General features: G+C 38.0%; 2 protein-coding genes across 3 annotated transcripts in view; one reads left to right on the forward strand and one right to left on the reverse strand.

Moving 5' to 3' along the window:
• Positions 1-20,912, reverse strand: part of EAF2 (ELL associated factor 2) — a 56,989-nt gene extending 36,077 nt beyond the window's left edge. The window contains exons 1-2 of the mRNA XM_044252242.1: positions 20,707-20,912; positions 12,025-12,119 (exon numbers count right to left, since the gene is read on the reverse strand). Of these exons, the coding sequence (XP_044108177.1) occupies positions 12,025-12,119; positions 20,707-20,815 (204 nt within the window). The 5' untranslated portion in view covers positions 20,816-20,912. The remainder of the gene's footprint in view (positions 1-12,024; positions 12,120-20,706) is intronic.
• Positions 20,913-21,053: 141 nt separating this feature from the next.
• IQCB1 (IQ motif containing B1) overlaps positions 21,054-22,064 on the forward strand; it is a 64,840-nt gene continuing 63,829 nt past the window's right edge. For both annotated transcript variants that reach the window (XM_044252240.1, XM_044252241.1), the window contains exons 1-2: positions 21,054-21,131; positions 21,735-21,836. The gene's annotated coding sequence lies outside the window, so the exon portion shown is untranslated. The remainder of the gene's footprint in view (positions 21,132-21,734; positions 21,837-22,064) is intronic.

Below are 22,064 nucleotides of genomic sequence, written 5' to 3' on the forward strand. Positions count from 1 at the left end.
CAAGAGGCAGTACCGAAGGCTAGGGACCTAATCAATACAGACATTGGTAATATGTCAGATCTAGAGTTCAAAATGACAATTCTCAAGGTTATAGCCGGGCTTGAAAAAGGCATGGAAGATATTAGAGAAACCCTCTCCAGAGATATAAAAGCCCTTTCTGGAGAAATAAAAGAACTAAAATCTAACCAAGTTGAAATCAAAAAAGCTATTAATGAAGTTCAATCAAAAATGGAGGCTCTCACTGCTAGGATAAATGAGGCAGAAGAAAGAATTACTGATACAGAAGACCAAATGACAGAGAATAAAGAAGCTGAGCAAAAGAGGGACAAACAGCTACTGGACCATGAGGGGAGAATTTGAGAGATAAGTGACACCATAAAACGAAACAACATTAGAATAATTGGGATTCCAGAAGAAGAAGAAAGAGAGAGGGGAGCAGAAGGTATACTGGAGAGAATTATTGGGGAGAATTTCCCCAATATGGCAAAGGGAACGAGCATCAAAATTCAGGAGGTTCAGAGAACGCCCCTCAAAATCAATAAGAATAGGCCCACACCCCGTCACCTAATAGTAAAATTTACAAGCCTTAGTGACAAAGAGAAAATCCTGAAAGCAGCCCGGGAAAAGAAGTCTGTAACATACAATGGTAAAAGTATTAGATTGGCAGCTGACTTATCCACAGAGACGTGGCAGGCCAGAAAGAGCTGGCATGACATTTTCAGAGCAATAAACGAGAAAAACATGCAGCCAAGAATACTATATCCAGCTAGGCTATCATTGAAAATAGAAGGAGAGATTAAAAGCTTCCAGGACAAACAAAAACTGAAAGAATTTGCAAACACCAAACCAGCTCTACAGGAAATACTGAAAGGGGTCCTCTAAGCAAAGAGAGAGCCTACAAGTGGTAGATCAGAAAGGAACAGAGACAATATACAGTAACAGTCACCTTACAGGCAATACAATGGCACTAAAATCATATCTCTCAATAGTTACCCTGAATGTTAATGGGCTAAATGCCCCAATCAAAAGACACAGGGTATCAGAATGGATAAAAAAACAAAACCCATCTATATGTTGCCTCCAAGAAACTCATTTTAAACCCGAAGACACCTCCAGACTTAAAGTGAGGGGGTGGAAAAGAATTTACCATGCTAATGGACATCAGAAAAAAGCAGGAGTGGCAATCCTTATAGCAGATCAATTAGATTTTAAGCCAAAGACTATAATAAGAGATGAGGAAGAACACTATATCATACTCAAAGGGTCTGTCCAACAAGAAGATCTAACAATTTTAAATATCTATGCCCCCATCGTGGGCGCAGCAAACTATATAAACCAATTAATAACAAAATCAAAGAAACACATCAACAATAATACAATAATAGTAGGGGACTTTAACACTCCCCTCACTGAAATGGACGGATCATCCAAGCAAAAGATCAACAGGGAAATAAAGGCCTTAAATGATACACTGGATGAGATGGACATCACAGATATATTCAGAACATTTCATCCCAAAGCAACAGAATACACATTCTTCTCTAGTGCACATGGAACATTCTCCAGAATAGATCACATCCTCGGTCCTAAATCAGGACTCAACCAGTATCAAAAGATTGGGATCATTCCCTGCATATTTTCAGACCACAATGCTCTGAAGCTAGAACTCAACCACAAGAGGAAGTTTGGAAAGAACACAAATACATGGAGACTAAACAGCATCCTTCTAAAGAATGAATGGGTCAACTGGGATATTAAAGAAGAACTGAAAAAAATCATGGAAACAAATGATAATGAAAATACAACGGTTCAAAATCTGTGGACACAACAAAGGCAGTCCTGAGAGGAAAATATATAGCGGTACAAGCTTTTCTCAAGAAACAAGAAAGGTCTCAGGTACACAACCTAACCCTACACCTAAAGGAGCTGGAGAAAGAACAAGAAAGAAACCCTAAGCCCAGCAGGAGAAGAGAAATCATTAAGATCAGAGCAGAAATCAATGAAATAGAAACCAAAAAAACAATAGAACAAATCAACCAAACTAGGAGCTGGTTCTTTGAAAGAATTAATAAAATTGATAAACCCTTGGCCAGACTTATCAAAAAGAAAAGAGAAAGGACCCAAATAAATAAAATCATGAATGAAAGAGGAGAGATCACAACTAACACCAAAGAAATACAAACTATTATAAGAACATACTATGAGCAAATCTACGCCAACAAATTTGACAATCTGGAAGATATGGATGCATTCCTAGAAACATATAAACTACCAAAATTGAACCAGGAAGAAATAGAAAGCCTGAACAGACCCATAACCAGTAAGGAGATTGAAACAGTCATTAAAAATCTCCAAACAAACAAAAGCCCAGGGCCAGATGGCTTCCCGGGGGAATTCTACCAAACATTTAAAGAAGAACTAATTCCTATTCTCCTGAAACTGTTCCAAAAAATAGAAATGGAAGGAAAACTCCCAAACTCATTTTATGAGGCCAGCATCACCTTGATCCCAAAACCAGACAAGGATCCCATCAAAAAAGAGAGCTATAGACCAATATCCTTGATTGATGAACACAGATGCAAAAATTCTCACCAAAATACTAGCCAATAGGATTCAACAGTACATTAAAAGGATTATTCACCACGACCAAGTGGGATTTATCCCAGGGCTGCAAGGTTGGTTCAACATCCGCAAATCAGTCAATGTGATACAACACATCAATAAAAGAAAGAACAAGAACCATATGATACTCTCAATAGAGGCTGAAAAAGCATTTGACAAAGTACAGCATCCCTTCCTGATCAAAACCCTTCAAAGTGTAGGGATAGAGGGCACATACCTCAATATCATCAAAGCCATCTATGAAAAACCCACCGCGAATATCATTCTCAATGGAGAAAAACTGAAAGCTTTTCCACTAAGGTCAGGAACACGGCAGGGATGTCCATTATCACCACTGCTATTCAACATAGTACTAGAAGTCCTAGCCTCAGCAATCAGACAACAAAAGGAAATTAAAGGCATCCAAATCGGCAAAGAAGAAGTCAAATTATCACTCTTCGCAGATGATATGATACTCTATGTGGAAAACCCAAAAGACTCCACTCCAAAACTGCTAGAACTTGTACAGGAATTCAGTAAAGTGTCAGGATATAAGATCAATGCACAGAAATCAGTTGCATTTCTCTACACCAACAACAAGACAGAAGAAAGAGAAATTAAGGAGTCAATCCCATTTACAATTGCACCCCAAACCATAAGATACCTAGGAATAAACCTAACCAAAGAGGCACAGAATCTATACTCAGAAAACTATAAAGTACTCATGAAAGAAATTGAGGAAGACACAAAGAAATGGAAAAATGTTCCATGCTCCTGGATTGGAAGAATAAATATTGTGAAAATGTCTATGCTGCCTAAAGCAATCTACACATTTAATGCAATTCCTATCAAAGTACCATCCATCTTTTTCAAAGAAATGGAACAAATAATTTTAAAATTTATATGGAACCAGAAAAGACCTCGAATAGCCAAAGGGATATTGAAAAACAAAGCCAAAGTTGGTGGCATCACAATTCCGGACTTCAAGCTTTATTACAAAGCTGTCATCATCAAGACAGCATGGTACTGGCACAAAAACAGACACATAGACCAATGGAACAGAATAGAGAGCCCAGAAATAGACCCTCAACTCTATGGTCAACTAATCTTCGACAAAGCAGGAAAGAATGTCCAATGGAAAAAAGACAGCCTCTTCAATAAATGGTGTTGGGAAAATTGGACAGCCACGTGCAGAAAAATGAAATTGGACCATTTCCTTACACCACACACAAAAATAGATTCAAAATGGATTAAGGACCTCAATGTGAGAAAGGAATCCATCAAAATCCTTGAGGAGAACACAGGCAGCAACCTCTTCGACCTCAGCCGCAGCAACATCTTCCTAGGAACATCGCCAAAGGCAAGGGAAGCAAAGGCAAAAATGAACTTTTGGGATTTCATCAAAATCAAAAGCTTTTGCACAGCAAAGGAAACAGTTAACAAAACTAAAAGACAACTGACAGAATGGGAGAAGATATTTGCAAACGACATATCAGATAAAGGACTAGTGACCAAAATCTATAAAGAACTTAACAAACTCAACACCCAAAGAACAAATAATCCAATCAAGAAATGGGCAGAGGACATGAACAGACGTTTCTGCAAAGAAGACATCCAGATGGCCAACAGACACATGAAAAAGTGCTCCATATCACTCGGCATCAGGGAAATACAAATCAAAACCACAATGAGATATCACCTCACACCAGTCAGAATGGCTAAAATCAACAAGTCAGGAAATGACAGATGCTGGCGAGGATGCGGAGAAAGGGGAACCCTCCTACACTGTTGGTGGGAATGCAAGCTGGTGCAACCGCTCTGGAAAACAGCATGGAGGTTCCTCAAAATGTTGAAAATAGAACTGCCCTATGACCCAGCAATTGCACTACTGGGAATTTACCCTAAAGATACAAACGTAGTGATCCAAAGGGGCACGTGCACCCGAATGTTTATAGCAGCAATGTCCACAATAGCCAAACTATGGAAAGAACCTAGATGTCCATCATCAGATGAATGGATCAAGAAGATGTGGTATATATACACAATGGAATACTATGCAGCCATCAAAAGAAACGAAATCTTGCCATTTGCGACAACATGGATGGAACTAGAGCGTATCATGCTTAGCGAAATAAGTCAAGCGGAGAAAGACAAATATCATATGATCTCCCTGATATGAGGAAGTGGTGATGCAACATGGGGGCTTAAGTGGGTAGGAGAAGAATCCATGAAACAAGATGGGATAGGGAGGGAGACAAACCATAAGTGACTCTTAATCTCACGAAACAAACTGTGGGTTGCTGGGGGGAGGGGGGTTGGGAGAAGGGGGGTAGGGTTATGGACATTGGGGAGGGTATGTGCTTTTGGGTAAATTGGAAGGGGAGATGAACCATGAGAGACTATGGACTCTGAAAAACAATCTGAGGGGTTTGAAGTGGCGGGGGGGTGGGAGGTTGGGGTACCAGGTGGTGGGTATTATAGAGGGCACAGCTTGCATGGAGCACTGGGTGTGGTGAAAAAATAATGAATACTGTTTTTCTGAAAATAAATAAATTGGAAAAAAAAAAAAAGAAATGGGCAGACGACATGAACAGACGTTTCTGCCAAGAAGACATCCAGATGGCCAACAGACACATGAGAAAGTGCTCCATATCACTCGGCATCAGGGAAATACAAATCAAAACCACAATGAGATATCACCTCACACCAGTCAGAATGGCTAAAATCAACAAGTCAGGAAATGACAGATGCTGGCGAGGATGCGGAGAAAGGGGAACCCTCCTACACTGTTGGTGGGAATGCAAGCTGGTGCAACCGCTCTGGAAAACAGCATGGAGGTTCCTCAAAATGTTGAAAATAGAACTGCCCTATGACCCAGCAATTGCACTACTGGGAATTTACCCTAAAGATACAAACGTAGTGATCCAAAGGCGCACGTGCACCCGAATGTTTATAGCAGCAATGTCCACAATAGCCAAACTATGGAAAGAACCTAGATGTCCATCAACAGATGAATGGATCAAGAAGATGTGGTATATATACACAATGGAATACTATGCAGCCATCAAAAGAAACGAAATCTTGCCATTTGCGACAACATGGATGGAACTAGAGCGTATCATGCTTAGCGAAATAAGTCAAGCGGAGAAAGACAACTATCATATGATCTCCCTGATATGAGGGAGTGGTGATGTAACATGGGGGCTTAAGTGGGTAGGAGAAGAATCCATGAAACAAGATGGGATAGGGAGGGAGACAAACCATAAGTGACTCTTAATCTCACGAAACAAACTGTGGGTTGCTGGGGCGAGGGGGGTTGGGAGAAGGGGTGAAGGTTATGGACATTGGGGAGGGTATGTGCTTTTGGGTAAATTGGAAGGGGAGATGAACCATGAGAGACTATGGACTCTGAAAAACAGTCTGAGGGGTTTGAAGTGGCGGGGGGGTGGGAGGTTGGGGTACCAGGTGGTGGGTATTATAGAGGGCACAGCTTGCATGGAGCACTGGGTGTGGTGAAAAAATAATGAATATTGTTTTTCTGAAAATAAATAAATTGGAAAAAAAATAATGAATACTGTTTTTCTGAAAATAAATAAATAAATAATAATTAAAAAAAAAAAGTAAACAGTATCACCTATAATGTATTCTTGCCTAAACACACACACACACACACACAATCTCTCATTAAACTTTTAGATATAACTATCAATTTACAGCAAATACAAGGAATAGTGGAAGAAATGAGTAGGATACCCCTAAACAGCAATTCAAGGACTCAAATTACAGTTAATAAGAGATTTGTGCAATGTTCTTCTTTATGATATTTGTATTCCTACTTAGGATAGATCTTAAAATTATAATACATTATTGCACGTTGAGTTACTGAACATTAAAGGACTGGATTATGATTTCTTTTCTTGCTCCTAGCACCTGAAGTACCAAGACCTTCACAAATACTAAATGGATATTGAATATGAACAATCTGAACATTTTGATCCTAAGTAACAAGTTAAATAAAGTTTTCATAGTCTCTATACCTGTCTTCCACACTTTGAACAAGTTTTTAAAAAGCAAAGCTTTTTTATTAAATTGAGAACCATTCCTATCTTAAACTTTAATTACTGCCTATTCCTTTATTCTATACCCCAAGAAAGGAGTATTAAAGTATTAAATTATCAAGAAACTCCCAAGCATATGAGCTGTCTTTGCCTCTAAATTAACTATTTTCAGCAAATGAAATTTAAATCAGCGGCAGCCTGAAAGATAAGGACTCAGCCACCACAGAACTGGGGGTGGGGGGCTTCAGGAAAAGGAAACAGCAAGTGCAAAAGATCTGAGGCCAGAAGGATGAAGGGAGAGCAAAGGGCTTGTGGGAAAGGAGATGAGCTTGGGCAGATGGATAAGTGTTAGATCCTGCAGGGTCTTGCTGGCTCTGGGGAGGGTTTGAGATTTTTTTTTTATTACTGTAAGTCATAAGAAGCATTTGCAGAAGAATGGCCATTCATTCATTCATTCATTTATAGCATGCAAGAGCACACACAAGCAGGGGAAGGGGCAAAGGGAGAAGAAGAAAGAGAATCCTAAGCAGGCTTCATGTCCAGCATGGAGCCCAGCGTGGGACTGGATCTCAGGACACTGAGATCATGACCTAAGCCAAAATCAAAAGTCTGATGCTCAACCAAATGAACCACCCAGGTGTCCTCAGAATTAACCTTTTAAAAAGACTTCCTTGTATAAATATATGTGAACATCTACAGAGTACTAGACACTGTTCCAAATGTTCTATATTTACAACATTAAACTCATCCACTCCTCAAAAACGAACCAACAAACAAAAAAATTACTGAATACATCCAATCATCTCCATATTTACTACTATTACCCAACTTCATAATGCAATCATCATCTCACCTCGGTTCCTATTCTCCTCCCTACTGTCCTTTCAGTTTTGTCCCCCATCTGCTGACAGGGAAATCTGATCATGCCTGACTATGAATACCAGGACAGGAAATTAATCAGTAATGAAAGGGAAAAGTACAATTGTACTCCCAAATAGGAGGAGGGAAAAAGAAAGAAGAGATGCTTAATGAAACTAATTTAAAAAACGAGGGGAAAACTAAAATAACTAATAAACATACCAAAGATGATAGATGTAAAAAATCAGGCACATCAGCTTTGAACTAAATGTGGATAGAATTCTTTTAATAAAAACAGGAAGTGTTGAACTTAGTTTAAAAATGAAACAGAAGAGGACACCTGGGTGGCTCAGTCTGTTGAGCACCTGACTCTTGGTTTTGGCTAAAGTCATGACCTCAGGTCATGATCTCAGGACTGTGAAATTGAGCCCCGCTTCATGCTCCATGCTTAGTGTGGAGTCTTCTTGGGATTCTCTCTCTCCTTCCCCTTCTACCCCTACCCCTACTCATGTGCTCTTTCTTTCTTTCTCAAAAATAAATTCATAAAAAAAGAAACAATATTATGTTAATAAGATATATTTAAAACAAAATGTCAGCTGAATTAAAAAAAAGACACTGAGATTCCATGAACATGCAAATCAAAAGAAAGGGTGCAATATTACTATTAGACAAGGTACTAAGATTAAAATCACAAAAACAGGATTAAAAAATATATACGGTAAAAGATACAATTCATTAAAAAACATAATTACAATAAGATGTTAAAATAGAACCAGTCCTAAAATAAGCTGAGGTCCCAAGAATGTGGTGGGCTAATTTCTCATTTGAGCTAAATACTCAGTGGACAGAATCAAACAGTTCATCCTGGAAGGGACATTGCCAAAGAGGGTGGCTTAGAGTGGGATAGTAGCACATCTGACATATAGAATTTCCACAAGTCAACATTTGGGGGCTAACGTCAAAAGCAGCCATTAGAGATGCATTTCCTGCATAACAGGAAGGGTAGTTTGGAAGTTTGAAGTGGACTATTTCAATGAGTCCCACAAAAGTACTCCTCAAGATAGAGACAACACTAAAGAATGTCACACTTGGACAGCACCAAAGACAAATCATTATAGTTAGGTCTTTTCCCCTCAAAATTTAACATTTTGAAATTTTATAATAGCCAAATATAGAGAATTATTTGTAAGGAAGAGAGATTTGTAAATGCCCAATATTAATCAGCTTAATAGTCTTCATTTTTATTAGGTTCTTCTACTTGGCATTAACAAAGGAAATCCAGAGGAATGAAAATAAGAAAATCTATCTTATGAAGGAATGGCCAGAAACTGAAGGTTCTCTTGAAAGTATAGTATAATGAAAGTTCCATTTTATAGGATGACTTCTAGCTTCTAGTCATTTTTACCCAAATGATGAAAGCAAGTTCATAGAGAAAATAGAGAATCTAAATGCCCCGACCAACATTCATTACATTTCCATAAACTTAAGAACTTTGAAGAAATGTTAAACCTCCTACTTGTTTAACGAAATTCTTAAGGGAAGAAAACCACAAAGTGTTTTTGAGAATGTAATTTCTACTCTTATTCACAATTGTTCTAGAACTGTATGGTCAGCAGAAAAAAATATTTGCTTTCTACAGGTGGTAATTTTAACTATTCTCTTTCATTTCAGCTGTCTAAAAGGGCTATAGAATAAACTTAAAATTCTTTCGCATTACACATTAAACACTTTTTTATTTGATTCCTAAATGCCTTTCCATATCCCACTATGTTCCTAGTGGACTCCTTCTGATCTAGCCAGAGTGGCTTATATGCAGTTCTTCAAACATAACAGACTTTTTTGTTGCCTTGTCTTAACCCATGTCTTTTTCTTTTCTCTGCCTAAAATGTCTTCCGTCTTTCCTTTACCTGGGTAGCTTCCACTCTTCTTCAAGACAGGAAACCCTGGCATCTCTTCTTCCTCTGCTGAGTTTTCTTCTGCACTTCTGTAATATTCTGTGTATACCTCTGTGACAGTCCTTACATTTCAATATTTTAATCAGTTATTTCCTGTCTTTCTCATTAAATGGTAATATTTTCCAGGACACTGACCATGTCTAGTTTTCTGCTGTTCCCAATAGCTACTTAGCACAGGAGTTGCCACACAGAAGCTATGTGCAAATATGGCCCTTCTGCCCTCCGTTTCTTTCTCATGCATACATACATGCACACAAATATTGAGACATATTCTTTTTGGATATATCTCTGGTGGACTGGTGAGGGGTATTACTTCTTCCCATATTATTTCTTTGCTCTTTTAGAAATTTACAGTGTGAAGGTTTGAAAACTTCCCTCTATATTTGTCATTCTCTAAAGAGATATCTCAATTGAGATCATAACCAAAAACATGGTGGATGGTAACTCTTGCTTAAAGAAGGATATGTGTGAATGAGAAAGTTTCATTAATAAATGTAAGAACCCCCATCTGCTTGTAAGAGCAAAGCAGTGCAAGGAATGGGGATGGAAGGATTGTTAATTGGAGGGAAAAAAATCTACATGGCAAAGTTAAAGTTTTTTTTTTCCCACAAACCAATCATCACTGATCAGTAACCCTATAACCTGAGACCAGGCTAGTGCTACCAGTTATCAACTTAAAGTTTTTCAATAACTTTTAGAATTAAGGGGATAGTTTAGGTTTTTCTTTAATAAACATCATAAAGCAAAATGGCCTTTGACTTACTGGTACAAAATTTCCAAACTATTTAGAGATGCCAGCTTTTCATAACAGAATAAGGCAAAAGTTTATTCATCCACATATCTCACACTGAATTGGTTGTTCATTTCCTTCAGTTTGTAAGGGAGCAAATGAGAAGTCTTTCCACAAATTTAATTAACCTTAGGAATTCTTTCAGAGGCAGCAACTGATACAGTCTGACATAACAGTGGGGTCTCAATAAATAGTGTTGGCTGATAAAAAATAAGAAGACTAGTGAAATAAGTCAAGCAGAGAGAGAGTCAATTATCATATGGTTTCACTTATTTGTGGAGCATAACAAATAGCATGGAGGACAAGGGGCGTTAGAGAGGAGAAGGAAATTTGGGTAAATTGGAAGGGGAGGTGAACCATGAGAGACTATGGATTCTGAAAAACAATCTGAGGGGTTTGAAGTGGCGGGGGGGGGTGGGAGGTTGGGGTACCAGGTGGTGGGTATTATAGAGGGCACGGCTTGCATGGAGCACTGGGTGTGGTGAAAAAATAATGAATACTGTTTTTCTGAAAATAAATAAATTGGAAAAAAAAAAGACAAAAAAAAATAAGAAGACTAGAAGACTAGAGGATGGAGAGCTTGCTCGCTCTACCTCCAATCACAACAAATCATCTCATAAATGCAAACAAGAATGTCGATGAATTAACACAAAATAATTTGTTAAAAAATTCAACAGAACAGAGAAAAAATCTCAGTCCAGTGCTTTCTCTGTAGGTTAAAATATAAAGTTACAGTCTTCGTGTTCTCTGAGAATAGCTCAAGTCAGTATAAAAGAAAAAAAGAAAGAAGTTGAATGCAAAGACATTTCTAACTCAAAAGCTGAGAAAACTGGAGCAACACTTAATTTGTCTATTTATGTAAATAGTATTTGGAAACATCTGGAAATTTTTTAAATGGACAAAACTTTGGCTAAAGCCTCCTTGACCTAGTGTCTTTTTTTCCTAACCCATTTCCCAAACTATTGCTAAAATCACTCTAAATGCAAAAATCTAATCATGTTACTACTCTCCTCAGAAACCTCTAATGGTATTCTAATACCTATGGAATAAAGTCTAAATTCTACATTAGAAGATGATACATTTTTCACCGTCTGATCCCAATTCATCTTTCCAGAGACTACTTCTATCAATCATTTTTCAAAATTCTTTTATTTATTTACTACATTAATTCATTTATTCCACAAACTTCTCTATTAGAGCCATTTACATACTGTTCTTCTGCCTAGAATAGTCTACTCCCTTTCTGCCTGATGAAATTCTACTTGTCCTTCAAGGCTCAGCTCAAACAGCATCTGCCTTGTGAAGCCTTTTAAGATTCTACCAGGCAGAGTATTTCAATCAACAGATGTACTAGCACAGAATTTTGTACATGCTCTAATATATACCATTAGACATCTGTGTGTCCTGCTATAACAGATTAGGACAAGAAGGCTGGGAACATGCTATTAGTCCTAGTTAAGAGTACAAAATCTGGTTCATAATACTAGTTTAATAAGTATATGTTTAGACCTCTAAGTGTTTCAGATCATTTGAAATGATAGTTCCTGAAACTTATTAAATAGATCAAAGTATTTTTAAAAAGTATTTTCAGATTGCTTTACCTAAAATGGCTTAAAAGAAGTTTTTCTTTTTTTTTTTTTGCTTTGGTATATTTGTTAATTACTTCAACTACCACTACATGAACTGTGCAATTATTTTCATTTGAATTTAGTAAAAATCCTGCAAAAAGATACTTTCAGTCTGAATATATACAAATACTCACTTCTATATTGGGCAGAGTTATTGTCACCTGTTCACCTTTGCCGACTTCAAGCTCACCTTCACAGGAAGTATCAATAGAAGCAGGTTTGAAGTCATCTAAAAATAGAGACAGATATGGATTTTTACAAAATGAAACAATAGCTGGGTACCTGGATATTAAAAATATGAACATGTTTCAGTGATAAGTCACTTTGCAACAGCCAGTAATTAAAATGGTTTTAGAAGAGTCTTCATATTACATATAAAATCGAATCTACTTTATTTCCATATGTATAATTCTGAGAAACAGCTAAACTCTAAAATAGTATTCCTCAAACCATGCTCCCTCTGAATCCTGTTTAAGTCAAGATAAACTAAACTAAGATGTTCTACTGCTAAAAAATACATAACGTCAGTGTTTTCACAATTTGGTTAAAAACTAGTACCAGTAGAATGTTTTCAATTTTCAGGCTTTTACTCCTGTAATTTTTCTTAAGCCATCTTGGGTGTCTGTTATCACTTGTCTTCTGTCCCAGCTGAATACATAATTAATGAATACATGGAAAACACATACTCAAGGGAAAACTTAAGGAAAAGCAATCATTGAGCTAACAGTTTGAGTTTTTCATGAATCCTACCATTAAAGGATATGTAAATTTAACCAAATCTTCAGAAGAACTTAAAATGGGTTTCCATTTTGAATTAGATCATAATTCAAATGTTATTAAAATATATTATTCAGAAGGAATTTAAGGTGCTCAGATATTTCATATACTGAACAAGTTTATAAAACTCTAAGATATGGGAGCAACTTAAAAATAATTCACATGAATTCATATAAATGACTGATAATTCTGATATAGGACTCTTTGGGTAACATATATTTTTTCCAGGTTAACTCTTTATTAAAGGATACATGCAAGCTAGAACATGAGTCATAAGCTTGACGAATTTTCACAAAGTGACACATATGTAATCAGCAACAAGATCAAGAAGCAGAACATTATCAATCCCTAAAAGGCCTACCCCAATTACCCTTACCTAAGAGACAGATCTTTATATTAACAGGGAAGCCAAAGACAAAAAGTTTAAATCCAAAGTACTGAACATTTATTAGAATTTAGGGAACTATAATAGGTAGATCTTGGGAAAAGAGAATATTCTAGTGTTTATCAAATTATCTTCTTTCAATAAACAAAAGCTGGTCCTGCTTCCCAATGGTAATTATAGTCACTAATATTTATGGAACCCTTACTTCCTGCCAGGCATCTTGCTTAACACTTCATATTTAATTATTATAACGACTCTAAGAAATGAAATCCATTCTTAACTTCCCTAAGCACATATGAATATAAACAATTCACACTAAATGTTCTTTATAATGTGGTTTATTCTTTATGCTGCCTTATTAAAAACTGAATACATGCAATATCTCTTAAAACCTTGATGCTTATTTCTAGATTTTAAGAAACAGATAAAAAAATAAAATAAGCAACATAGAAAATGTGAAAGAATTTGATTTACAGTGTATCCTTAAATAGTACCACTGAGGATAAAGACTGAAAATAAGTTTGGTAGTTAGTAGCAGTAAGGTAATGAGAAAGTTAAAAAATAATTTAGGTGTTAAGTTTTGGGTGCTTAAAAGAAGTTCTAGAGAAATAAGTGTTAGTGTCAATTGATTAAAAGGCAATAATATTTAAGAAAACAAATCAGAACTGAGCCTTTAGTATCATAGGAATAAAGAAAAAGTAGAAAGCAGAAGGCAGGAAAATACAAGAGAATAAACAAAGATACAAAAGTAAATATTAGTAACAGCTATTACTTATATATTATTTTAAAAATTTCCCTAATTACTTTTATCTCAAACATTCACAAAAATTCTTAAAATAGTGAATATCCCTCTTACAGAGAAGGCAGAGGATGGTGGGAGAAATTAAGTCCCTTGCCCAAGATCATAAAATTCATATTTGCTAAAGCTAGAATAAGGAACCATAAATTTAGTAGACTAAAAAGATAAGAGGTTAATCAACAACCTTTGATATCAGCCTTATTTTTTTTTAAGATTTTATTTACATACTAGAGAAAGAGGGAGAGAGAGCACGCACATGAGCGCACACACAGGAGGGGGGGCAGGTGCAGGGAGAGAGAGAAGGAAACTTCCCACTGAGTGAGGAGCCACACATGGGGCTCCATCCCAGGACCCCGGGATCATGACCTGACCCGAAGGCAGACACTTAACCAACTGAGCCACCCATGTGCCCCTGATTATTGATATCAACGTTTATGGAGAAAGAAGGTAAGCGCAATTTGAGCTAGTAAATATCATTTGAAACCTTAAAGTGAAAACTTCATTTTGTAAGGATGTATACAGAATAAATGAAGTAAATACCACTTAAATATTTTTTTTAAGATTTTTATTTATTTATTTGACAGACAGATCACAAGTAGGCAGAGAGGCAGGCAGAGAGAGAGGAGGAAGCAGGCTCCTCATTGAGCAGAGAGCCCGATGCAGGGCTCGATCCCAGGACCCTGGGATCATGACCAGAGCCGAAGGCAGAGGCTTTAACCCACTGAGCCACCCAGGTGCCCCTAAAATATTTTTGATGTAAGTAATTTATCATCATGGCCTATAGGGGTACCCAGTAAAAGCCTTTGTTTGTCTTAAAGTGTTCACAACCTTCTAATTTTAACTCTCCTTCAAGGTTCTGCTCACCAGTGTATGTATTCCTGTAAATGTTCCTCTATCTTCTTCATCCTCACATCTAATCACTATGTCTTTTTCCATAATATCTTTCAGAGCCATCTCCTTCTATTATTGCTGAGGGCAAACTAGTTTTTAATCAAGAAAAAGCTAAACTATTAAAGTACCTATAGCTTGCCCATCTGCTTTTCTGTTTTTGGTCTTAGAATGTGAATCTTGTGGTGGGTATTAAGGAGGGCATGTACTGGAACACTGAAAAAAATAAAATAAAATTACGATGTTTAAAAAAAAAAAAGAATGTGAGTCTTATTTCAAAGTCTCCTCTTCCCTAAAGTAGTCGCTGGGTGGAGCCCTTTCCTTACTCTCCAAAATATTCTTTTTGGGGGGGGGGCATCTACTTCTTAGCATTTACCATACCACTCATCAAAGCCTAACATAAATGACGTGGCATTATTTACCTCTTCCTGTACATGTCCTTTTGGACTGTAATTATTTTAAAGCATAATACCTCATACTTTTAATTCCTCCTGAAATATGGCTCCTAGCATAATGTCTTTAATATTTAAATATTTTAAAATATTTTAATATTTTAAAGCTCATATGTATAATATTTTAGAGCTCATATGAGCTCTTTATAATTGACTCTGGTTGATATATTTATCCTTCTCTGAACAACCTCCAAGCTTATTTTTTTTTAAAGATTTTATTTATTTATTTGACAGAGAGAAATCACGAGTAGGCAGAGAGGCAGGCAGAGAGAGAGAGGAGGAAGCAGGCTCCCTGCTGAGCAGAGAGCCGGATGTGGGACTCGATCCCAGGACCCTGAGATCCTGACCCGAGCCGAAGGCAGCGGCTTAACCCACTGAGCCACCCAGGTGCCCCCTCCAAGCTTATTTTAAGCATAAACTTATTTCAGCTAAATTATGTGCAAAAGGCTTGTTTTCTAATTGTTTCCTGAGGATCAGAGTCATCTGTACTTCAAGACTCTCATTTCTTTCGGGTAGATACTGCCATTTTAGTACTTTTCACTAGTACTTTTCTGTTCTCATAGAGGGCACCCAAACTTAATATTTGACAAAAAAGAATTCTCTGTGATATATAGGTAAAACAAAAATGACACCTTAGAGCAAAACCATGGTTCTCTGATCGCCCATATTTTTCTGACAGTGACACAAAGGACAATACTGGGAGATATGACTGCATTTAACTACAGCTAAATAATGCTTTAGAAAAGAGGCCAGAAAGGTAAGCCAAGGCAGTGAAGCAGACCACTGGGGAATCGTAATGAATAAACCCAATCTCAAGAAGACAATCAGCTGCTGCCAAGAGGAATACATGTTTGGTGTGGCCAGGTTATCTCTAATTTTTGAAAGAGAAGCTGGTAATCAGATTTCTGTATAAAATATCTTGATATTTACACATTTACAACAAATTTATGTTTAAACAACAACTGTGTGGGTGAAACAAAGAATCTCTACTGTCAAATTCAGCCAATAGGCTGTTAATCTATAACCTCTGTTATAGTGTTCAAATACTGATTCTTTTTCTTTATAATATATCACCACTTTTTTAAAGATTTTATTTACTTATTTGACAGAGAGAGAGGAAGACAGCAAGAGAGGGAACACAAGCAAGGGAAGTGGAAGATGGAGAAGTGGGACCCCCCTGCAGAGCCGGGAGCCTGATGTGGGGCTCCACGCTGATCCCAGGATCCTGGGATCATGACCTGAGCTGGAGGCAGACACTTAACAACTGAGCCACCCAGGTGCCCCAATATATCATCACTTTTGATCTTCACAACAACTCTTTGAAGATTCTCACCCACATTTTACCAATAGGGAACTCCTCTAAAGTAATGAAGCCAGTAAAAAATCAAGCCAGGAACTCAAGCCACCTACTCCATCCACTCATAAAATATAGCTTTTTTGACTTATATTCAGTTCTTAACTTTTGCATGTATTGGGGGGGTTGTTAGGAGGTGAGGAATAGTCATAAGTCCCTTTGGAAATCTGATGAAAATTATAGATCAGCTATAGATCTTCTCCACAGGAAAAAATATGCATGTGTGAACATACATATCAAGTACTGTGTAATTTCAAGAGATTCACAAGTCCTTGAAGTTTAAATGTCTATGGGACAACTACAAGAGACAGAAATGTATTCAAAATAGCTGTAGCTTTACTTAATGATAAGGATGAACTTATAAACAATAAATCAAAACTATTCTGAACCTATTTATATTTCTTTTTTTTTTAAGATTTTATTTGTTTATTTGACAGAGAGAGACACAGCAAGAGAGGGAGCACAAGCAGGGGGAGTGGAAGAGGGAGAAGCAGGCTTCCCTCTGAGCAGGGAGCCCAATGTGGGGCTCGATCCTATGACCCTGGGATCATGAACTGAGCCAAAGGCATCCATCCGCTTAACAATGGAGCCACCCAGGTGTCCCCCTATTTATATTTCTAATTATTTGCTGTTTGAATAAGTTTTACTTTTTATTACTTTCTATATTGAGATTGTCTTTTATTTACTTTAAACAAGTTTTTTTAAGTATACAACTTTTGAGTTTCAAGTGAACAAAGTATAGACCTAGAATTATAGAATTTGTTGAGTAATCTCATGTTTTCCATATGCTTCCAAATGCCAAATGTATTTTCAAAGCTGCTATAATTCCAGACTACACAGATTCTTTCTCTCAGTTCTCCTTAGTTTGGAAAACTCACCACTAATTTTACTATTTTTTAATTCTCTGTAGATTTCCTTCATCTATGTTATTTCTTCTTTTTTTTTTTATAAGATTTATCTATTTTAGAGAGAGAGCGTGAGAGGGTGCAGGAGGAGGGATAGGGGAAGGGGTGGAGGAGGAAGGAGTAGAGGGAGAGAAAAAATCTCTTGATTTCATGACGGGCTTGATTTCATGATTCTGAGATCATGACCTGAGCCAAAATCAAGAGCCTGAGGCGTCACCAACTGAGCCACCCAGGTGCCCCTATTATTTTCTTCTTTATAGTGCAATTACTTATATTATACATAGAGTAGAAAAACATTTTCTACTTTGAACTTAATGCTTTTTCAGTCAATGCTGATCACTTTTCTGACTATTTCAGCTGTAGTGTCACATAATGTCTATATCTCCATAAAAGAATTATGATTACTATCATAAATTTACTTCCTGGGATAAGAACTAATTCAACTAACTCCAAAACCCATACCCTTTCCAACATACAACACTGATCAGAGAACATTCATTGTAAATATTATTTTAATCCCATTTTCATTAGTGTACTTTCTAATGTTTGCTCACACCAAAACTTAATCACTTTTTGGGGAGTACTCCACTTGAAGCCTCAGACGATCTTCCTGCAGTCGCTGCCCGTCAGTTCATCATTTCGTGTCAGCAAAAAGTAGTGTCATTTATACACTTGGGAATTTCAATGTCTAGTTCCTTATCTAGATATAAATTGTAAAATTAGCATGAGCCCAAATTCAAAAGTTATTCTACTGTGTGCTGTTATTCAAACTCTTCCACCCAGTGTAGTATCTGTTGCTAAACATTTAGCTTATCATTTACAGACCATCCCATGTCTTCCCTACCACATGCCAGACTGTATTTTTGATAGGTTTTATTGCTAGGCCCTGGTAAATGCTTTTGTAAGTCTAAGTTAATTATATTCATCGGCATTCCTCATACACACACGGATATAACCCTTCAAGAATAATAGTGACTACTTTATTCTCTACCAAGCACCAACTACTGTGCTAGGTTGTTTATGCAATTTTATTTAATCCTTAAAAAATCTCTGAAATGTAGATATTATTGTTACCATTTTTGTACAAGAAAACTGAGGGTTTAGAGCGTGTTCCAAAATTTACATTACATACATAGGTGGTGGAGGCCAGAATTCATGTCCAGTTTTGTACAAATCCTCAGCACATTAGATAGGCATAATTACCCCTGTACATAAACATAGAATATTATTTTCTCCCAGATTATACTGACTCAATCTAGTGTTTGTTATAAATTAGGTCCACCTGAACGAAAGTAAGATTTCCTGTTTTATAGTTTCCGTCCCTTACTCTGAGTCTTTAAGAGTGAGGATCATATGGTCAATGAACCTGTCCTCAAGGATAATGATTGTTTTTGTTCAAATAAATCTAGAAAGATTCTGCCCGCTTCAACAAGAATAAAACTGAGGCTAAAACCTTTCTTATGTCTTCCACAGCACTAAGTATATTCAAACATACAGGTTTATTGTGATTGTTATTCCTATGGCTCTTTTGTCTATTTTTGTTGTTTTTTTTTTCATTTTTGTAGCTAGATCAACTGATTCTTGAGCTCTAAAGGCACAATTCCAGCATGCTGAAGCCCTTGCAAGGAGCTTTTCAAAGGCTATTTTATATTCTCTTCATTTAGGATTCATGTCCTTAAAAGAGAATATATACCCAAGTTATATGAAAATGTAACAATCAAACAAATGAATAAACTTTCATAATCTTAAACTTTATGATTTGAAAAATTATTAAAAAGGGCTACTGCAAATCTGAGAAAGAAGAGGAGAGAGGAGATACTATTTGCAACAAAGGGATGGAGAAACAAGGTAAAAGCTATATCATACTTTTGGAAAATGGGACTGAAAGAGAGAAACTGCATAGCCCGCACCAACTGTCTCACTGTGGTTAATGTTAGATGACAAATATGGCAAAGCAGAAAAAACAAAGGATGGGGTGCCTGGGTGGCTCAGTCAGTTAGGCAGTCAAGTCTTGATCTCAGGGTTGTAGGGGAAAAAAATGAAAACAAAATAAAAGGACCCTGTTGAAGATCGTCTGTTAACAATCATCTACCCTGTTTATTCTACCAACTGGATGTTAATTTAGCTTAACAAAACCCTTTTATAAAATGCAAATATATCCTTGGAGAGTTAAACCTATTGGTCTTTATACTTTTACCCTGAGTTACTATAATTAGATTGTCAATAATTTAACTATAAACTTTCAGAGTCTGTTGAGTTTTAAATTGGGTATTTTGATTTAAGCATGGAGCAGTTCAGATTAAAAACCATGAAGATCTCTGATAGTCTAAGCACTGACAAAGGTAGAATGGTGAGACACTCAGGAAGAACAAGGCAGGGAAAAGGAAGTGAAAAAATACCTACTTTACAATTTTGCCACATAAAAATAAGAGGTTATGATTCAAAGATCTTAGTTTCCTTTCTGCTCTATAATTCTGAGGGCTACTATGCAAAGAACGAAATGTTTTACATACCAAATCATAGTATGCTATATTTTCCTTCCTGGAATCTATACCATCCAACATTAAAATAAAAACTCCTTTTTCTAACTCAAGATAACAGAGGGTAATTTATCAAAACTAGTTCCAGAGGACAAAGGAAATCAAAAGGAGAAATCAAAGGGCAGTAAATAACTTTCTAAAAAAATGAGTAACACATCCTCAAGTATTTTGATAGTCAGTATTTGATCATTGTCTGAACGAAATTACGGGTCAAAAGAGATACAGATTACTGGAACGGTTCAGAATATCTACCCAGGAACACATGAAACAAGAACTCTAAACAGCCAGAGACAGAAAAAGTGAAGAAAAGAGGGAATATTTCCCTACCAGCCTCAAGGTATTCCTTTCCTCCGCATAATAATAGTTCGGTACTTTGCACCCTTCCATCTGTCACCTTACTATTTCCCTGTCCATAGCTGCATCATCTACCAGTCACGTCTGTCTCCACAGTCACCCCTGTAGGTCTCCTCCACAAAGTTTCCCTTTCTGCTTCTTGGTCTCACTCGAATCTCTCTGCCCAGGGTTTACCCACACCTGCTCAACTCCGGCTCCTTCCACGAAACCCTTGGGACTCCAGGCAGAGCAACGGATAGCGCTGGACACGCCATTCTCCAGCAGACTAAGGGGGTCTGTGGGAACACAACTCTAAGAGGTTTGTGCCTCCACACCCCCATATCCAGAGTTCCCTCTTACTCCCGGGGACCGTCCTCACTCACAGCGTACGGTGTGGAAGGCGCAGCGCGGCTGCTTCTCAAAAGTCTCGCCTAACTTGAGAACCCGCTCGCGACGGTCCATGTGCGAGAGTCCCGCTGCTCCATTCATCATTTTTCTCTGGCTGCGACTTTGCCTTGGCCACCTGCGCTGCCTCCCGTCTGCCACCTCATCCTGAAGCAGCTGCACTTGCCCTGGCCGGGACAGCCAGCAGACTCCGCCCCGCGCCTGACGAGCGCAGCCCCCTGGGCTCCTCTCGCGTGCTGACTGGCTGCCCGGAGGGGAGGCCCCGCCCCCTCGCTCTGAGGATCCTGGTCCCGCCTCCAGGCCCTTTCCCGCGTTGCGACGCACGCCGCCGTGACAAGGCCGCGCTTCTGAGGTGCTTGGTGGAAGCAGGGGCTCCTGGAGGAGAACGCGAAGAGAGGATGAGGTAACTCACCTCAGGTGGCGACTGGGGAAGAAGAGAATCTCGAGGTGCCGGGAAGCCAAGGCCACAGGGGTTCGGGGCCAAGCGTCCCGGCACATAGCCGCTCGTAGCGGGAGGATTTGCGCCCTTTCTGTGGAGATCTGTAGTAGAAACTGAGGCCCGGGGAGGAGCGAGAGCGGGGCACAAGGCCCGGTGTCTTGCCCAAGGCCTGGTACCGCCGAGGCTGGGTCCAGAATCCGGAGCGAAGGAGCTCGCGGCCTCGGAGTCTCGGACCTTGGACCTCACTGGAGGCGACGCCGTTACCTGGGCAATAGCCTTATGATCTTTTCCAGGGAAGTTCCTGGTGGTGTTGGGACAGGGGACCGGAAGGAAGGGGAGAAAAGATTCGGAGTTAGAAATTACAGATTTCGAATCAGTTGCAACCAGATTGCATTAGGTAGCCTTCTTTTATTTATTTCCTTCACAGTGATTCTTGGAGGCAGTAACAGGCACGGGCAGGAAGACGAAATTACCAAAAGATCAAGGCCCAAGTTCCTGCTGTGGCAAAGGGTAATAGCATTAATAATTGAAAAATAATTGTCTTTTTTTTTTTTTTCCTGTTTAAAGTTCACGAGTTTCATGGCAAAGATGAGGGAAGTGTTTTATTAGAGAAGAAGCATCCAACAAAAGTTTACAGATGGTTGTCGCAACCGGTGGTTGTTTTTCAGGGTAAGTATGTAATCAAACTCTACTCCCATGCTTTCTTAGCCAAATTCGTCTATTTATTGTTTTAGCCAAGGACATGCATATGTCTCCCTTACTGTATCTGCTTGTTTAAATTCTGCTTTTTAAATAAGTATTAAGATTGTTTAGTGTGGTAATTAAATGCTCAGGTTCTGGAGCCAGAATTTTTGTATTTCAACCCCAGCTTCCTACTTTACAGTGTGACTTCATGCA

Source organism: Neovison vison, chromosome 6 (genome assembly GCF_020171115.1).
Source record: "Neovison vison isolate M4711 chromosome 6, ASM_NN_V1, whole genome shotgun sequence".
NCBI lineage: Eukaryota > Metazoa > Chordata > Mammalia > Carnivora > Mustelidae > Neogale > Neogale vison.